The sequence below is a fragment of the Nomascus leucogenys genome, chromosome 2 (genome assembly GCF_006542625.1).
Source record: "Nomascus leucogenys isolate Asia chromosome 2, Asia_NLE_v1, whole genome shotgun sequence".
Taxonomy (NCBI): Eukaryota; Metazoa; Chordata; class Mammalia; order Primates; family Hylobatidae; genus Nomascus; species Nomascus leucogenys.
Genome location: NC_044382.1, coordinates 63,610,743 through 63,625,543, shown reverse-complemented (window position 1 = coordinate 63,625,543; position 14,801 = coordinate 63,610,743). Strand labels below are relative to the sequence as shown.

The 14,801-nt window shown below is 50.3% G+C and overlaps 3 protein-coding genes across 3 annotated transcripts; all 3 read left to right on the top strand.

Annotated features, from left to right (window-relative positions):
- Window positions 1-4,731: 4,731 nt before the first annotated feature.
- Window positions 4,732-6,106, top strand: LOC115830444 (metallothionein-1E-like). The gene is made up of 3 exons (XM_030796762.1): window positions 4,732-4,862; window positions 5,455-5,520; window positions 5,868-6,106. Exons 1-3 carry the CDS (start codon window positions 4,835-4,837, stop codon window positions 5,957-5,959), a joined length of 186 nt encoding a protein of 61 aa, XP_030652622.1. The 5' UTR covers window positions 4,732-4,834; the 3' UTR covers window positions 5,960-6,106.
- Window positions 6,107-7,753: 1,647 nt separating this feature from the next.
- On the top strand, window positions 7,754-9,186 carry LOC100604647 (metallothionein-1A). Its single transcript, XM_012504907.2, has 3 exons — window positions 7,754-7,865; window positions 8,363-8,428; window positions 8,959-9,186. The coding sequence occupies exons 1-3, from the start codon at window positions 7,838-7,840 to the stop codon at window positions 9,048-9,050; spliced, it is 186 nt and encodes a 61-aa protein (XP_012360361.1). The 5' UTR covers window positions 7,754-7,837; the 3' UTR covers window positions 9,051-9,186.
- A 3,930-nt stretch (window positions 9,187-13,116) lies between these two features.
- LOC100590738 (putative metallothionein MT1DP) lies at window positions 13,117-14,361 on the top strand. Its single transcript, XM_003262988.3, has 3 exons — window positions 13,117-13,176; window positions 13,535-13,600; window positions 14,126-14,361. The coding sequence occupies exons 1-3, from the start codon at window positions 13,149-13,151 to the stop codon at window positions 14,215-14,217; spliced, it is 186 nt and encodes a 61-aa protein (XP_003263036.2). The 5' UTR covers window positions 13,117-13,148; the 3' UTR covers window positions 14,218-14,361.
- Window positions 14,362-14,801: the final 440 nt, after the last annotated feature.

Sequence of the window (14,801 nt, the reverse complement as noted above, 5' to 3'; positions counted from 1 at the left end):
CTAGAGCTGGCTGTTTAAAAGAGCCAGGCACCATTCCCTTTTCTCTCTTGTTCCCTATCTCTCCACGTGATGTGCCTGCTCCCCCTTGTTCTTCTGCCAGGATTGCAGGCTTCCTGTTGCCCTCACCAAAGGCAGATGCCTGCACCACACTTATGCACAGCCTGCAGAAGCTGAAGTCCTAACAAACTTTTCTTTATCAATTATCTAGTCTCAGGGATTCCCTTATAGCAATGCAAACAGGCTAAAACAATGGGGCTTTTGACGCACTACGGTGAAGGGACAGTTTTTATTTCCTATCCATCACAGGCTTAAACCTTGTTAAATGTAACAATAACAATTATGGAGATAATGAAATACAACATAAAATACAAAAGTCATTTTTTAGATTCAACGAGAAATCATTCAATAAACAGCCGGGTGTGGTGGCTCACGCCTATAATCCCAGCACTTTGGGAGGCCAAGGCAGTTGGATTACAAGGTCAGAAGATCCAGACCATCCTGGCTAACACGGTGAAACTGCGTCTCTACTATAAATACAAAAAAATTAGCCGTGGTGGCAGGCACCTGTAGTCCCAGCTACTCAGGAGGCTGAGGCAGGAGAATGGCGTGATCCAGGGAGGCCGAGTTTGCGGTGAGCCAAGATCACACCACTGCACTCCAGCCTGGGCGACAGAGCGAGACTCCGTCTCAAAAAAAGAAAAAAAAAATTCAATAAAGAAAGAAATAACAGGAAATGAAAGATGTACAAACTTTGAACATATGATTATATGCATTGCAGACCAGAAATAGCAAACTAGACCAGTTGTAGGGGCTCAGGCCTGTAATTCCCGCACTTTGGGAGGCTATAGTGGGTGAAACACTTGAGGCCAGGAGGTCAAGACCACCCTGGCCAACATGATGAAACCTCATCTCTACTAAAAATATAAAAATTAATTGGGCATGATAGCATGCGACTGTAATCCCAGATACTCGGGAGGCTGAGGCAGAAGAGTCACTTGAACCCTGGAGGCAGAGGTTGCAGTGAGCCAAGATTGTGCCACTGCACTACAGCCTGGGCAACTGAGACTCTGTCTCAAAAAAAGAAAAGAAAGGAGACAGCAAAGTGGCCCCAGTGTGTGGCTCACACACCTTGAGTAGCACTGCCCAGCACATCCCCACAAGGAACCATCAGGCTTGGTCTGCCCAGGGTCGCTGACAGGACACTCGTTGACACCTGAGAGCTCCCTGTTGTGACTTGGCTCTGAATCTTTGGAAATTCCTCCCAAACTCAGGCTGAATTTGTTCTTCTTTCACATTTCAGCCCTTGACGACTTCCAACCACTAAAGTGACTGGGAATATGGAAGGAAATGCCTGGCTTGTTCCTGGCAAAATGAAGTGTGTGTGATCATGGGTTCCAAATTAAATACTTCACGTCTGCCTATACAGGCATTATGGCCAATTCTGCAGTTTGGAGGGTGTGGTGGTGCTCATTAGGAAGGACTGAGGCCCTGGCTGACTTCTAATTAAAGCCAATGATTAGTTCCCTTGGCTCTGTGGAGGGAATCCTATTTGACATTCAGTCAAAGAGGTATATGATCCTCCTGACCTAGAGGTCAGGACCATGCTTGCCCACTGCTTCCCTGTGAAGAGGAGATTTCAGAAGGCAGCCTGTGCCTAGGGCATGGGTTTTGGTGTCAGGCAGTCCTGGTTCACAGCCCACCTCACCACGTACTGGCTGTGTGGCCTGAGTGCATCACTGAAATTCTCTGAGCCTCCAGTTCCTTATTTGTAGAAAGCAGATTATATTTCAAAGCAGGGATTAAATGACAGCATGGTCTAGCCCGTGACTAGGGTTTAATAAATAGTAGCAGTTATAAGCATTCTCTCTACACTGGCTTTTTTGGAAAATGAATCCTGTTAAATCCCAAAGCTAAGAGAAACCTTATAGGTTTGAAAGCATTGCTGTGGATTGGATGCTGGGAACGGGACTGCAACCAGGCTGACCCTGCCAGGAGGAATGTGGATGACCTTCTGCGGAAAGTGCTTGTCAATAACATGCTGCCCCTACATTTGAGCAGACATAAAAATCCGTTCCCATCCTTCATATCATCTGATCACACGACCTTAGGAACGAGAGCCACAGTCCTCAAGACTGGGACGGCAAATACGCAGGGCCTGGAGTGCTTATGTTGTCTTCCAGATTCGTTAAGTAACCTACCCAATGTCACATAGCTCAGAAGTAAAGGGACCAATGAACCTATGCTAAACCTGGCCTGTGGCCCTGGCCACAGCTGGTAGATTATGATGCCACTGGATGCTAAATCTTGCCTATCTCAGTTCAACGATACAAAGACTCTTTGGGATGGATGAATGTTGCTCTTGGCTTGAGAGATGAGAACTGAAACCCAGAGATGTCACAGAGCTGTGCAGGGAGACATTCCTGTCCACAGAGTGCACTTCCTACTGTGCTAGCCTCTGTGTTAGATTTTCGGTGTCGTTATCTTTCATGTGACTTAGTGGCATAGAGTGGTGGCTGAGGGTACGATGCTGCCATCAGCATGCATGAGTGCAAATCCCACCTCTGTTACCTTTAGCTGCATGGCACAACCTCTTTGTGGCTCAGTCTCCTTCACTGTACAAGGGGTATAATACTAACCTCTGGCTTATAGGATTAAAGGATTTAATACATATCAGGAACTTAGAATGGTACAAGGAGTGGGTGGTCTATAATATTAGCTATTGCTTATTTTGTTCATTTTATGGAGCTTAGGGGATATTTATTTATTTGCACAAAAAGGCCTGGAGTGCTCAGCTGTGTATCCTGTTACCCTCATCTACCACATGAGCATGTGTCCTGTGGTCTAAAGAGCCATTCAGTGTTCCCACAAAATTGTAATCAACACTAGGGTTATAAAGCTATGAGGAAGATTCTGTGCTTCATGTCAGATACAGAAGAATGACTACCATTTCTGTTACCACCTGCACCATCTTTTAGTTAATATTTTACCTTGAAAAGATCAATACTTCTTAAACATATTTTTATGAAAGCAAATTATTTTCCACCTGAGAAAATGAAATTCAATCTTGTCTCACACATGGAAGATAGCTCCCAAATTAATGTGTGTGTTTGTAAGTGTGTGTGTATTACACTTATGGATTGCTTTGGCCACTGCCCATCGTAGAGCTGGTAGCTTCCTGTTGTTTATTTGAGGGTTTTTGGTTTGTTTTTGTTTTTGTTTTTGTTTGTTGAGACAGAGTTTTACCCCTGTCAGCCAGCTGGAGTACAATGGCCCAACCTGCCAACTCTGCCTCCCGGGTTCAAGTGGTTTTCCTGCCCAAGCCTCCCCAGTAGCTGGGATTACAAGCAACTGCCACCATGCCAGGATAATTTTTGTATTTTTAGTGGAGACAGGGTTTCGACATGTTAGCCAGGCTGGTCTCCAACTCCTGACCTCGGGTGATTCATCCGCCTCGGCCTTCATAAGTGCTGGGATTACAGGTGTGGGCCACGGCGCCGGTCTCCTGTTGTTTAGAAGATTTCCAGCGATAGAGAAGCGCTGACGACATACCTGGGCCAAAGGAAGGCTTGATCATGGACACTTTCCTTTAAGAGACTGGTTGTATTTAAATAAGGGCACAACTTTTTATCTCTGTGACGACCAGCCAGTTACTTGGACATTTCCTTTTATTAGCAAATCAGTCCTCTTATTAGCAAAACGGGTTCATAAATAGTATTTCCCTTTAGGATTGCTGTGAGGATTCAAAGAATGAAAGAGATTAAAAAGGGACTGGTGTAGACTCAATGTCATGCAATAGTCAGGTATACTGAAGAGAAATAACTGGATGTCTTGTTTTTTAATTTTATTATTTTAGAGATGTTGACTCGCTATGTGGACTAGGCAGAACTCCAACTCCTGGGCTCAGGTGATCCTCCCGCCTCAGCCTCTTAAGTAGCTGGGACTACAGCTTCCCGCGACCTCACCCATCTTGCTTTTTAATTTAAAGCAGAGTCTGCATATCATCTGAAGTCATCTCTCTTTGGGGACAGCCCACAGGTCCAGAACTGCCAGACGGTAGTGGGGTGGCCGGCTAGGCTGTGGCTAGCATGGAGATTTATCTGCAAAGGAGGACCTGGACAAATGTGCCCCCACATCCTCTCAGGCGAAGAGAATGGACGGGAGAGAGAGGCCGACCCGTGTTCCCCGTGTTGCTGTGTACGGAGGAGCGAGTCCGAGGGACCTAGGTGTGGACAGGGACAGGCAAGGCGGGAGACGAGGAGAAACGAAAGCCACATCGGTGGCGGGTGCTCTGCACACAACTCGCTCCCTACGGCACGCTCCCCGCTCCGCACACAACCGATCCGGGGACGGGAGCAGGAAGGCTGCACCCGGACTCCGGGACAGGCCCAGTTGAAAACGGCGGGGCGAGGGGTGGGGTGGAGACGCCCGCGACGCCAAGGCTGGGGTTCCGAAACTCGCGGGGAGGAGGGTGGAAGGCAAAGGCAATTTCGGGGAAACTGGAAAAGGCAGCCGGGACCTCGGGGACACTGCGTACCACCCGGCACACAGCCCGTCCCGCGCAAACCCGCGCCAAAGGGGCGATCGCGCGGCGCTCCCAGAGCGGAGCTCAGGCGATGGTGCGCCCGGCACTTCTGCTGGGCACAGCCCCGCCCAGGACCGCTGGCGGTGCGAACCCAGCGGGGCGGGTGCAAGCGCGGGGCAGGGCCTCTGCGCGCGGCCCCCTCCCCTGACTAGAAAAGCGGCCGCAGGCTGTGGCGCTCCACCACGCCGTCCACGTGCGCCTTGCGATCTCTCCGTTTATCGCTTGAGATCTCCAGCCTTACCGCAGCTCGAAATGGACCCCAACTGCTCCTGCACCACTGGTAAGAGAAGCCCGACTCTGCGCCCTGGAATTCCCATTTCCCAGCGCCAGTACAGAGGGTCTCTGGGTTTGAAGAGGTCTCATTTTAAGTTCTGAGCGGAAGGGAATTCCTTTACTTCCTTAGGTGCTTTCTTTCTCATCTCCCCTCTGAGAGCACTGCCCTCCATCCTGGGCCTCTGAGTCAGAGTTAAGGATACTGAGGCTCAAGGCAGTCCTGCTCCACATCACCCAGTTGCTTAGGGTCCTGCTGGCTGGGCCCCAGTGTTCTCCTCCAGGATCTGAGCAATTAGGTGGAACCGGGGGCTAGAGACATTGAGTCTTCAGGGTTCAGGACAGAAGGTTCTGACTCGCAATCTCAGTATTCCTGGGTTGGGTGTGCACCTGGGACCTTCCTGGTGGGGCGAAACAGGAGGGTGCTTGCCCTTCCCAGCATAAGTGGGGAGGACATGGGGCTTCTGTTCCTCTGTCCTGAGTGGGAAAGGAGCTCTGAGGGCTGGCCCTGCACAGAGGAGGGGGCACTGGAGATTCATTGACCCACTGCTGTACCTTCTTCATCTCACTCACTGCCCACTGCGTTTTTCTCTTCCTTGCAGGTGGCTCCTGCACGTGCGCTGGCTCCTGCAAGTGCAAAGAGTGCAAATGCACCTCCTGCAAGAAGAGTGAGTGCGGGGCCATCTCCAGGAATCTGGGGCTGTGGCTAAGGTTGGGAGGGAACTCAAGGCTGGCCCTGAGTGCATCCTTCTGGGGAACTGGGATTTCTTTGCCCTCGTTACCCGTGTCATTCCCTCTCCAGGCTTACTGCCCTCAGTTCAGACGGGGCAGGGAAGCATTTTTCTCTTGGGGCACAAACCCCAACTGTACCATCTATGGTTTCAGAACAGACCTGTGCCAGACGAAAAAAGCTTCCTCTGGGTCTGGCGTCTGAGCTGGAGCCAGGCTTGCTATTGGGGCAGGGAGGTGCCTGGTGAAGTCTACTGCCACCTCTCATTCTCCCTTTCTTCCCCAGGCTGCTGCTCCTGCTGCCCCGTGGGCTGTGCCAAGTGTGCCCAGGGCTGCATCTGCAAAGGGGCGTCAGAGAAGTGCAGCTGCTGTGCCTGATGTGGGGACAGCTCTTCTCCCAGATGTTAATAGAACAACCTCCACAACCTGGTTTTTTTTTCTTTAATACAACCCTGAGCCATTTGCTGCATTTCTTTTCATATTAAATATGTGAATGACAATAAAACAATTTTGACTTGAATCTTACTCTGTTCTTCTTTGTGTGTCTTGGGAAAAATGGACTGGGTGGGGGTTAAACCGCGAGCTTAGAGACCAGGCTCTGGATGGAAATGTGAGCCACTAATAATGTGAACACCTTCAGGCCAGCCAGGTTACCTCACTGAGTTTACACTCCCGTAAAATGGTACTGCACTTTGCCACACCATATGGGTAGGGACCATACATGATCACTTCCACTCTCATGCCAAATGTGGCACAGAAACTTCATCCCTTATTTTTATTTTCTGATTTCCCTCCACAACTTGAGATCCACATTGGATTTTAGGCTTAAAAGTGGCTGTAGTGCTGGAACCCAACTTCTTAGTTTCTTGAATCCTACATGGGTGCTATGATTTAGATATTTTGTCACTGCCAAATCTCATGTTGAAATGTGTCCTCTACTATTGCAGGTGGGGCCTAGTGGGAGCTTTTGGGGTCATGAGGACAGATCCCTAAAGAATGACTTGGTGCCATCCCATGGTGAAGAGTGAGTTCTTTCTCTGGTAGGTCACTCCAGAGGTGGCTGTGAATGAAAGTGATTAGAAAGGGATAGGTATAGACTCCATTTTATGCAATAGTCAGGTATACTGAAGAGAAATAACTAGATGTCTCGCTTTTTAATTTTTTTTTTTTTTTTTTTTTTTTTTTTAGAGAAGTTGACTTGCTATGTGGACTAGGCAGGACTCGAAGTCCTGGGCTCAAGTGATCCTCCCCCCTCAGCCTCCTAAGTAGCTGGGACTACAGCTTCCCGCCACCCCCCCGCCCCATCCTGCTTTTTAATTTAAAGCTGGATCAGCACATCACATGAAGTCATCTCCTTTTTGGGGATATCCCACATGTCCAGAACTGCCAGCTGGTATTGTGGTGGCCGGCTAGGCTGTGGGGAGCATGGAGATTTGTCTGCAAAGGAGGACCTGGACAAATGTGCCCCCACATCCTCTCAGGCGAAGAGAATGGACGGGAGAGAGAGGCCGACCCGTGCTCCTGCTGTTGCTGTGTACGAAGGCGCGGGTCCGAGGGACCTAGGGACAGGGACAGGGACAGGCAGGGCAAGGGACGAGGAGAAACGAAAGCCACATCGGTGGCGGGTGCTCTGCACACAACTCGCTCGCTACCGCACGCTCCCCGCTCTGCACTCCGCCGATCCGGGGACAGGAGTAGGAGGCTGTGGCTGCACTCAGACTTCGGGACAGGCCGAGCTGAAAACTGTGAGAGGGGTGGGGTGGAGACGACCGAAACGCCAAGGCTGGGTTCCCGGAACGCGCGGGGACGAAGGTGGAAGACAACTTCGGGGAAACTGGGAAACCCCGTACCCCGGGCGTAAACTCACTCCCGCTTTAGCGGGCGCCAAAGCGGGGAGGGGGTGGTCCCGTGGTCCGCACCCAGCAGAGCTCAGTGGACTGTGCGCCTTGCCTTTCTGCTGCGCAAAGCCCAGCCCAGGTCATCACCTCGGGCGGGGCGGACTCAGACGCGCGGGGCGCGGGGGGCGGGGGCGCGGGGCGGGGCGCGGGGCGGGGCGCGGGGCGCGGGGCGGGGCGCGGGGCGGGGCGCGGGGGCGCGGGGCGGGGGCGCGGGGGCGGGGCGCGGCCTTTGCGTCCGGCCCTCTTTCCCCTGACCATAAAAGCAGCCGCTGGCCTTTGGGCCCTACCAGGCCTTCCACGTGCGCCTTATAGCCTCTCAACTTCTTGCTCGGGATCTCCAACCTCACCGCAGCTCAAAATGGACCCCAACTGCTCCTGCGCCACTGGTAAGGGATGCTAGGTTTCTGGTCCTTAGGATACCTATTTCCCCGCCGCAGGATAGATGTCCCTAGGAGTAGAGGTGTTTTTTGAGTTCTAGCTAAGTGGAGTCATTTATTTCATTGATCTAGTGCTTTTCCACTTAGTGCCTTCATCACCCCTAGAACATTCCTATTCTAATACCTCCCATTTCAGAGGCGAGAGGACTCAGACTCATAATTCTCCTGCTCCATGTCACCCAGGTAGTCGGGGACTGCTAGGCTGAGACCCAGTACTCTGTGCAGTTCCTGGGGTGGTTGGGAGACAGGGGTTATTGGTTTTTCAGGATTAAGGACATAAAGCCCACCCTAGCCTCTACAGATAGAAGTAAGATTACGCTTCATGGTGCCCTGAGTCGGACAGGAGCTATCTATCAGGCCTGGCAATGCACTCAGCTGGGAGCATTTGTTGAGCAACTGCTGTTATCTTCTGTATCAAATTCACTGCCTTTTTCTCTTCCTTGCAGGTGGCTCCTGCACCTGCGCTGGCTCCTGCAAGTGCAAAGAGTGCAAATGCACCTCCTGCAAGAAGAGTGAGTGTGGGGCCATCTCCAGGAATCTGGGGCTGAGCCAAGTCAGAGGCAGGAACGCAGGGCTCGGCAGGCAGGAGTAGGCCAGTGATCAATTTCCCATATCCCCTTCCCCAGCAACTGATTCAGGATCAGAGCCAGATTTTTAGACATGATGGATTCCCGAGTTTCATTCTTAAAATAGACAAACTGAGGCCAAGACAGTGCACCAGCCTGCCAAGCACAGACATGACACCTAAGGACTTTTCTCACCTAAGTGTGTGGTTCTGGGGAGCCAGCCTTCCTTTATCCTTGATAACCCCAGTCATGCCTCTCCAGCCTTCTGCCAGGTCTGGGGTTCAGATGGAGATAAGCTTTTCACAGAAGACCCTCACTCGAAAGATCCACCACTTATCTCCCATCTCCAACAGTGCATGCCATCCTGAACTAAGTGTCCTCTGGGGCTGGGGACAGAGCTTGGGCCAGGCTTCTTTGGGGGCAGAGAAGTCCCCAGTCAAGTCTGGTCTGACCTCTCACTCTCCCTTCTTCCCCAGGCTGCTGCTCCTGCTGCCCCATGAGCTGTGCCAAGTGTGCCCAGGGCTGCATCTGCAAAGGGGCATCAGAGAAGTGCAGCTGCTGTGCCTGATGTTGGGATGGCCCTGCTCGAAGATGTAGAAAGAGCGACCTGCACAAACTTGGAATTTTTTTCCATACAACCTTGACCCATTTACTGTATTTTTTTAAATGAAATATGTGAATGATAATAAAAGTTGTTGACTTAATGCTGGCTCTGGTTTTCTTTGTGTGCCTTGGAAATAAGGGACCCCATACCCAACAGAGCTGGGATGGTGGATTGCATTGACAGTCCAGAGACCTGGGTGCCGGGACCTTGTCCTATTATCTTACACACTGAGCGCCTTAAGGCAAATCAGGTACCTACCTCAGGTCAGTTTCTTAAATAAAAATGTAAGAGCATGATGACAGATGATATAATGCCACAGGAATCTGTCACAGACAAGCTTTGGTAAGATAAAATCTATTAGTATGACAAAAAGAAAAAACACCAAATCCATTTTTTATATTGAACAGGACAATTTCAATAAATATATGGAAGACAAAATAGGAAAAATAAAATTACACTACACATTTGTTCTAAGATGTATATTTCAGACTGGAAACAGTTCACAGACTGGCCCCAGTATGTGGGTCACACATCTTCAACAGCACCAGCCAGGACATCCCCACATGGAACCATCAGTCTTGGCCTGTCCAGGGTCACCGATGTGACTCTTGGTATCTCTGAGAGTTCCATGTTGTGACTTGTCTCCGAATCTTCAGAAGTTTCTCCCTAGGTCAGGCTGAAATCCGTTCCTCCTTCAATTCCAGCCCTTGGTTAATTCAGGCAAGCAAAGTGACTGGGGGAGTGGAGGAAATTACCCAGGATCTTCCCAGCAAGATGGAGTACAGAGAAGGATTAGTTCCAGATGAAGTACTTTGAGTCCGCCTATGCGGAGGTGATGGCATATTATGCAGTTTCTAAAGTGTGGTGGTGTTCACTAGGAAGGAGTAGGGGGCCCCAGGTAACTTGTAATTAATGGCAGCAATTAGTTCCTCTGGCTATTTGTTGCGGGAATTGCTATTTGATGTTCCAAGAAGAAAAGGGGTCAAGTGAGCCAGGCATCAGGACCATGCTGGCCTGCAGGTGCCCCTTTTGAAGAGAGGGTTCCAGAAGGCAGCCTGTGTAAAGAGCACGGGGTTCAGGGTCAGGGCAGTCTTGTTTAACTGCCCACTTCACCACCTACTGGCTGTGAGACCTAGGCAGGTTGCTCAACCTCTCTGAGCCTCCATTTCTTCCTCTGTAGAACTGTCTGTCACAATTCAGAGCTAGAAGGGACCTTGATTAGTTAGTGCAGCTGTGCCTCTGATGGGTGAGATGGCATGTTGAGGCTGAGAGGTCACAGAGCTATGCAGAGGGATTGACTGCTAGCTCAGTGTCCTTCCCACTGCTGTCTCTGTGCCAGATTTTCAGTGTCCTTGGGTTTTACATGACATGGTGACATAGGGTGGTTGCTAAGGGCACCATGATGCAGTCAGCATGCATGAGTGCAAATCCCAGCTGCGTCACTTATATGTGAGTGACACAACCTCTCCGTGGCTCAGTCTCTTCAACTGTGAATTGACATAATAATAGAGTCTGCTGGTAGGAGCAAATCACTTAAAACATGTAAAGAACTTAAAATGGTGCCTGGCTTGTGTTGAGTAGTCTCTAATAGCTTTGATTTTAATCTTTATTCATAGCATAGGGATATTTTTCTACCTCTAGACAAATAAGCCAGGCCTGGTGAGCTTAGCTGTGTGTCCCATGTTGTTCTCATCAATAACAGGAGCACATGACCTGTGGCCCAGAGGGGGTCCTCCACTAGTCCACAAATATGGATCCATATTGGATATATAAAGCCACAAGCAAGACAGTCCCTGTTTGCATAACAGATGCAAAAGGATCCCTGCCATTTCTGCTATCACCTGCGCTGTTATTTTCCTTAACATTTTCTCTTAAGTAATCATATTTCTTTAATATATTTAAAGGAAAAGCAAACTCCTTGACACTACTGAGAAAAAGAATCAGTCACACTTGCAGATATGGAAGGTAGCCATAAAATTACATATATATCCCTTCTGTCACTTCCAGAATTGACCTGGACGTTTGTTTATGTTTAAAGATTTCAAGCAGTAAAGAGGTGCTGAAGACATACCCAGGCCAAAGGAAAAGTTTGCCCTTGACCTCTTTCCCTTGAAAAGCTGACTGGATCGAGACCTACAGTACCACTGTTACTGGTGCAGGGCGTCCAGGTTCTTAGCACCTTGAACAAAGAATTTGACAAAATGTACAAAGTAAGGGAGGGAGGAAGCAACAAATGCAGAGATTTATTGAAAACAAAAGTATACTGCACAGGGTGGGAGCTGGCCCAGCAAGTGGCTCAAGGGCCTGGTTATAGAATTTTCTATGGTTTAAATATCCTCTAGAGGATTCTCATCGGTTACTATGTACATGAAGTAGTGGCCCGCTATCAGTCTGACTGATTGCAGAAAGCAACCAATTAGAAGCTGAAGTGAAGTTATAAAGTTACTCCCGTGCAGATGAAGATGTAGCCCAAGAGCAGCCCAACTGGTTGCCATAAGGGACAAATCGGAGGTACTTTCAATTTCTCATCTGCCATGCAGACAAAGTGGGGAGGAGCTGCAAATGAAGTAGCCTCTGGTCCTTTTGTTACTTGGGTGTGGAAAGTTGGGGTTTTCCTTTTGGTTTAGTTCTAGAAAGACCGTGAATCAGCCTCAGGTTCACTGCCGCCAGAACCTATTCTCTTGCCTCGGCACTTCCACCCTCTGTCCTGGGCTAGTTACTTATCTCCTTGTGTTGTCGTTGTCTAATTAGTAAGATGCTGTCATAAAGAGTATTCCCCTTGAGGGTTGCTGAGAGGGTTCAAATAGCCAAAGTGACTAAACAGGGTCTGGCCGAGACCAAAAGCTCTGCAATAGTCAGAAATTCTGAAAGGGAAATAAGCATTTTCCATGCTTCTTAATTTTTTTTTTTTTTTTTTTTTTTTGAGACGGAGTCTCGCTCTGTCGCCCAGGCTGGAGTGCAGTGGCGCAATCTCAGCTCACTGCAAGCTCCGCCTTCCGGGTTCACGCCATTCTCCTGCCTCAGCCTCTCCGAGTAGCTGGGACTACAGGCGCCCGCCAACACGCCCGGCTAATTTTTTGTATTTTTAGTAGAGACGGGGTTTCACCGTGGTCTCGATCTCCTGACCTCGTGATCCGCCCGCCTCGGCCTCCCAAAGTGCTGGGATTACAAGCGTGAGCCACCGCGCCCGGCCTGCCATGCTTCTTAATTTAATGCAGAGTCACCACATCAGGGAAAAGATCCCTCCCTTGGTGATGTCCCAAGCTTTGGATGTCCTTAGTCTTGGTGGGCCAGCCAGGCTGTGGGAAGCCCAAAATAAGTTAAAGCAAAAGAGGACTTAAACAAATATGCCCATCGCCCCCTCAGGAGTGGAGAATGGAAGGGAGGGTGGCAGGGCCCTATGTCCGGCCTGTTGCTGTGAAGAGGACAAACGAGGCCAAAGGACCTGGGTGACTATGCAGGTGGGTCGAAGGTCACATGGGAGGCTGGTCCTCTGCACACAACTCCCTCGCTGCGCTTCCCGCCTCGGTCCTATCTAGGGACGTGAGCACTAGGCTGGGGTAGCACATGGACTTCCACAGAGGCGGGACTCCCACAGAGGTGGGACTCCCACAGAGTCACTGGTGCGGCGTGCAGGGATGGAGATACCGCGACCACCTGAAGCTGGGATCCCGGACCGCCCAGGGCAAGAATGGAGTGCAATCTCCGGGAAATTCGGGAGGGCCGGGATTATAGCAGGGACGCCGCATACCGCCAGGAGCACAGCCCCTCCAAAGCGAGCGTGAGCGGAGGCGGCCAAAGGGCCGCCCCCGGGGTGCGCACATGGCACGTTAAGGAGGATCCTGCACCCGGCCTGCCTGGTGCGCACAGCCCGGCCCTGAACCCAGGGCGGCGCTGACACTGAGCTGGGCGGTTGCGAGACCTGGGGCGGGGCCTCTGCACCCAGCACCCTGCCCTGACTGTAAAGTCAGGCGGCCTGCTCCTGGGCTCTGTTCCGCCTCCCACTGGCTCGCCCGTTTTTTCGCCTCTGGCTTAGGAACTCCAGCCTCACCTGATCTCCAAATGGACCTCAGCTGCTCCTGCGCCACTGGTAAGGGACGCCTGGTTTCGGATCTTAGGATCTTCATTTTCATACCACAGAATAGAACATCCCTGGGGCAGGAGGTAGATGCATTTTGAACTCTTCCTAAAGTGGACTCCTTTGCTTTGCACTTCTCGAGCTGTCTCCCCGCCAAGCGCCTTCATCACCACTTAGAACATTGCCGTCTTTCCAGTGCCTCCCATTTCTGAGGCGAGAGGATTGAGGCTGAAAACTGCCCAGCTGCAGGTCACCCTCAAGGCCAAAGGTGTGCTGAACTAGGACCCAGTGCTCTGTCCAGCACTGAGTTGCTTGAGGTGGATGGGAGGCACACAACACTCACTGCTCACTGCCTGTTTCTTCCTTGCAGGTGGCTCCTGCACCTGTGCCAGCTCCTGCAAATGCAAAGAGTACAAATGCACCTCCTGCAAGAAGAGTGAGTGTGGGGCCTTCCCTGCGAATCTGGGGGCTGGGCAGAGTCAGAGGAGGGATCCCAGATCTCCACAGACAGGAGCAGACCAATGACGAACTTCCCACGTCCCCTTGCTTCAGCAAATGACTTAGGATCACAGCTGGAAGAACACTAGAGATGGTTAATTCCCAATCTTTATTCTTACCAGGGGGAAACTGACACCAAGAGAGCACACCAGCCTGCCAAGCACAGGCCTGATACCTGAGGACTTTCTTCACTTAGGTATATTATTCTAGGAGACTGTCCTTCCCTTTTACTGCAAACAGCATGTCACTCCCTCTCGAGTCTTCTGCCCTGTCCTGGGCACAGGAAGGGTGGGTACCTTTTTCATGGCAAGACTCTCACCGCAAAGATCTCCTGACAGAGCAATGCCATCCTGAACTAAGCGTCTTTTGGGGCTGGAGGCACAGCTTGAGCCAGGCCTCTGTTGGGGCAGGGAGATCCCTGTTCAAGCCTGCTCTGGTCTCTCACTCTCCCCTTCTTCCCCAGATTGCTGCTCCTGCTGCCCTGTGGGCTGTGCCAAATGTGCCCAGGGCTGCATCTGCAAAGGGGCATTGGAGAAGTGCAGCTGCTGTGTCTAATGTTGGGACAGCCCTGCGCCCAGATGTAAATAATGCAACCCCTACAAACCTAGTTTTTTTTTTTTTAAGTACAAACCTAACCCATTTACTATGTCTGTTTTCTTAAGTGAAATATGGGAATGATAATAAACATTATTGGCCTTATTCTGCCTCTGATTTTTTGAGGGGTGTCCTGAAATAAGACATCTCAGACCCAGCAGAGCTGGGATCATCCTATATGCTGAGTGCCTTAAGGCAAGTCGGGTCATCTGCCTCAGGTCTATTTCCTAGCTAAAAATGTAAGAGCATCATGCCAGATGATAGGACGGCACAGGAATCAGTCATGGACCTATGCTTTGGTGAGATAAATAGATTGAATAAGTATGAAAAATAAAAATACAAAGTTCATTTTTTATATTCAACAAGGAAATCTCAAAATAACATAAAGAACAAAATAACAGGAAAAATAAAATACTAATGCTGCACACCTGTTGTAAGGTGCAGTGATGTTCAGTAGGAAGGAGGAAGGCCCTGGGTGTCTTGTACTTCATGGCAACTGTTAGTTATTTGGCTATTTGGTGAGGGAATTGCTATTTAATATTCAA